We start from the raw sequence: 4256 nt of genomic DNA on the forward strand, positions 1-4256 counted from the left end.
TAATAAATGTAATTAGTTTCCCCAAAATCGAATCTGTTTTGGTGAGGAAGGTAAATGAAAATGATCTCCCTGTCCTTATCTCAAACCTTGAGCCTTCTGAAATATTTTCTCCCCGTCTTGTGGAGAATGGGGAGTGAGAGAGCAGCTGTGTGGGCACCGGGCTGCCAGCCAGGGTCAAACCACAACAAACAGAATAACCATTTTCAATTCCTGCATTTCCTGACAGGACAGGGCAGCTGACTGTAGCTCTCCTACGGCAGGAGCCAACACCTCTGTCGGAAGGCCAACGTGCCCGGTGCCACAGTTCCAGCTGGGGACCCACCTCACCTGACTCTCCCCAGCAGATTCCCTGCAGCCCCAGAACTCTGTCATCATCTCCCTCCCACAGGCACAGCTTCGCTCTCGTCAGTTCCTCCCAAGTACACAAATTTATAACATTCAGTGACACATGCTCTTAATCTTGACATATGAAGAAAAGTACTCAGGTATCATATACGCACCACCTAACTCCATCAAATTTGACTTCACAAAGCTTTTTCTTAAAAATAGTTCTGTAAATTTGGATTTTTTAATTATTTTTTTTCACCTGTGCAATTTCTTCTGGAGTTGTAACAGGCTTAGACAGCTTCTTCAGTTCAGCTGTGATAGCATCGACAGCAAGCATCACCCCTACAGATCAAAGGGATACTGGTGAGGGAACAGAACAAGGTACACAGCATGGGAAAAAAAACCAGACACCCACAAACGGTTGATTTCCAAACCAAAGCCCACCGTTGCAAAAACACAAGTTTGCATGTTCACGAACAAGCAACTGGAGCTTCTAGTTCCATATTGTCATTTGTACACCCACTGATCATTTTTTGGATAGATGTGGCACATCTTCCATCACAACTGAAATTTAAGGCAAATTAGTTTACATGGGACCTGTAAATCTGATAAATCTATTTATCAGAAATAAAGCAGAAATGGCTTTAAATTTTCCCTATGACAAACAAGTTAACTGCTTATAAAACAGTGAAATGATCAGAAAAATTAAGACTTGTCCAGAGTAAGTAACTCAATCGAAACAAGTGGGTTCTCTATATATTGCCCTTCATATACAGCTCTGTGTGCTCTTCAAAGAGAATAAAGAAGCCAGTCAAGTCTGACATATGAAAAATAAAAAGACAGTAACTAACATTAAAAGTAAGGGGAGGAAAAAAGAGTTACCTCTCCTTATTTCTACTGGATTAGCTCCTTTGCTGATCTTCTCGAAGCCTTCCTTGGCAATCGCACGCGCCAGCACTGTGGCAGTGGTGGTACCATCTCCCGCTTCTTCATTCGTGTTGTTGGCAACGTCTTGAACTAACCTGGCTCCAATGTTTTTGTACTTGTCTTTTAAGTCAATTGCCTTTGCTACTGTCACACCATCTTTTGTCACTTTGGGGCTCCCCCAGCTTTGTTCAATGATGACTGTTCTTCCCTGGGGCAACAAAGAACAAATATTAAATAAAAGTTGCAGCACCCACAGCATATTACTCTAAGAGTTCCATGAAAAGATGAAGATCCTTTTGAACTGCCACACCTGAATGTATACATCACCTTGCCATAACAAGAAAAATAATTGAAGAGACTCCCTCAACACTGATACTTCCCCCCAAAATTAAAATATAGCTCCATGATGAACTGAATTCTTAAAAGTTTCCATCAAATCATAATAAAAAGTCTGCAATTAAAAAAAAAAAGTCATACAAAGATCAACTCATTGCATGTTCTGGGGGAGGGAAAAAAAAAAAGGCAGAGACTTGCAAACCTCGCTAGTGATTAGCAGAGACAAGACAATACCTAACTGATTTGTGTTAATGTGTTGCAATAATTTCTCAACCGCTGAAGTCCCCAAGCCTTCCTTCTCCTCGCCTGCACTCGCATCCAGTTAGGATGGGAAACTCCGGACGGCAAGGGAAGGTGGGGCAGGGGCACCTGCACCAAGGATTGCTTGTTCACAGGTGGACTCAGTATCCTGAGGAGCCGCCCCCATCAGTTTCGGCCCGGTCTGAGCTGGAGGCAGAAGCACAAGGCGTCACCTCGAGGCCACTGGAACTGGGGAGGGGAGCCTGGCTCCCCACTGACGCTGCCCCAGGCCCAGCCCAGGGCTGACCAGGCCAGACACGTGCCAGCAGGCCCCAACTCCAGCTGGAGCTGGGACGAGATGCCACGCCAGCTCCCACCTGCCTCCAAGACCCGTCTGACCTGGGATTCCTCTACACTGCTGCTGAAGGACAACGAGCCCCAGGCACCGCAAAAGAACCGTCACACTTCACTTACTGGTGTGGAACTTGTGAGAGCGCTGGCATCCTTCTAACTCTGTGCTGGGAAACAATCATGCCAGGATAACGCATAACCTGACTTCTTATTCCCATTTTGTTTGAATTACACTTCTGAATCCGGAAGTGGTTTAAGAGTAAGAAAACACTCTCTGGAGGATCCTGCTACTGCTAAGTTCCTCATGTAGTATCTCCTTGTTTGGCTTAGGTTTATTCTATTTTTTGATGCCATCTTACTCCAAATGTTTGTCTGGTAGCTAAAAGGAGAGCGGCACAACAAAAACTACTTATATCCAATCACATTTAAGGACTTGCACACAACAAACACTTTTCGTCTGCATTTTTGAAAACAGGACACCACCAGTGTTCCACACACGGGCATTCTGGATGGTCCTGTGCATCAAGAATCCAAGCCCTCACGGGAACTAGCCCTGACAAAGGAATTAACACTCTGGTAGCAATATTGAAAGACTGTGTGAGGCTGCAAACCACACTTCTTTACGTACAGAACAGCGCTAAAGGCAAGTTTCCACAGCAGAGCGGGATTTCTTAAAAATGCTGGAAGCTGACTCAAGCCTTACAGTACAACCCTTAAATTTCTAAAAATGCAGAGAGAAGAGCACATAAAGCAAGAACACCAGAACACAACCCCCACAGGGTTACAAGAAGTTGCATCAGGAACTGCCCTTTAACCGGTGCTCACAACTATGCTTGAGCATTCAGGGAGCAGCCTCAGTCAAAAAGCTCCAAGAGTTAAATTAACTGGCTACACTTAAACTTTGTTCCTTTATGGAAAACAGCCACAGCTTGCTGACATCACGGTTCCTTAACCTTAGGCTGTTCAGCATCGAGCATTTTTTACTCTGAATAAAGCTAACGGAACACCAAAGCAGCCTTGAGAAGAGGTAGTAGGCACAGGCTGTTATTATATGGAACAGATATTCCTGTGACCCCACAGAAAACCAGTGTCTCTTCCTTAAAAACCAATCCCCTTTCAAGGCTGGCTGCACACTACATGACTATGCAGAATACAGGACCTGGTTTTCCAAGTCACCTGGAACTTAAAGGGAATCACACACTCTGTCCTGTCCTACAAGCGGCATAAATGAACGCCGCTGCCACGGAATCACGTTTTATCAAGTAACATTTACCAGCCAGCTAAAGACTCAACATTACACTTCCAACGCCGCTTTCACCTTGTTTATACTAGAAGATAAAATGATACAAACCTGTAATTTGTAAATAAATTATAAGCTAATTAATGCACCTAGTGGTATAGATAGCAGAATTATCTACTGCACTGTCATGGCTATCAACTGAGTCACGGTAAGCTATTACACGCAACCCCTTAACCTTCAAGCTGTTTAAACAAATACACTGAACCTTCCACAGCGACACAGTTAATTGTACGTTGTCACTATGAGAAGCACCGCACTGCCCTCGTGGCTCAGGTGACAAAAACGAGAACACGGCTGTGTGCGGCACACTCTGCCCGTGCCCTTCACCTTACAGGTCCGCAGGCGGTAGCCACGCAGGTTTACCCAACAGAAAGTAACAACCGCTTTCTGCTATTATGTCTTCAATCGGGTCAAAGCATTAACATAAAGTAAGTACAAAATCTTCCATTACCTTTGGCCCCATGGTGACAGCTACAGCATCTGCTAGAAGATCTACTCCTTGAAGCATAAGAGCTCTAGCGTCTGCTCCAAACTTCACATCTTTGGCATATGCTCGTGTTAGATGCGGGGCGAGGGCTCTGGACACAGGCCTTATCTGACGGAGTACCGTAGGTAAACGGAGCATGTCTGCAAGACTAAAATAAACCCAGAAAAACCGTAAGCGCTGCGTCCTTGCACACTGACTTCTAGAACAGAAGAAGAGGAATGGGGAAAAAAAACAAGTGACCGTGAAGGTTCAGCTTTCCGGCCGGCCGGGGAGCCCAGGCCCCGCAGG

The 4256-nt window shown here is 45.1% G+C and overlaps 1 protein-coding gene across 1 annotated transcript; it reads right to left on the reverse strand.

Moving 5' to 3' along the window:
• Window positions 1-586: 586 nt before the first annotated feature.
• LOC104269365 (60 kDa heat shock protein, mitochondrial-like) lies at window positions 587-4106 on the reverse strand (the record flags this gene model as incomplete). Its single annotated transcript, XM_009875080.1, has 3 exons — window positions 3933-4106; window positions 1210-1462; window positions 587-669 (listed from the first exon to the last, which is right to left on the reverse strand). Coding segments are annotated over exons 1-3 (510 nt in total), but the record flags the coding sequence as incomplete, so codon positions are not given.
• Window positions 4107-4256: the final 150 nt, after the last annotated feature.

This window comes from Apaloderma vittatum, unplaced genomic scaffold, assembly GCF_000703405.1.
Source record: "Apaloderma vittatum isolate BGI_N311 unplaced genomic scaffold, ASM70340v1 Scaffold21000, whole genome shotgun sequence".
NCBI classification, from domain to species: Eukaryota; Metazoa; Chordata; class Aves; order Trogoniformes; family Trogonidae; genus Apaloderma; species Apaloderma vittatum.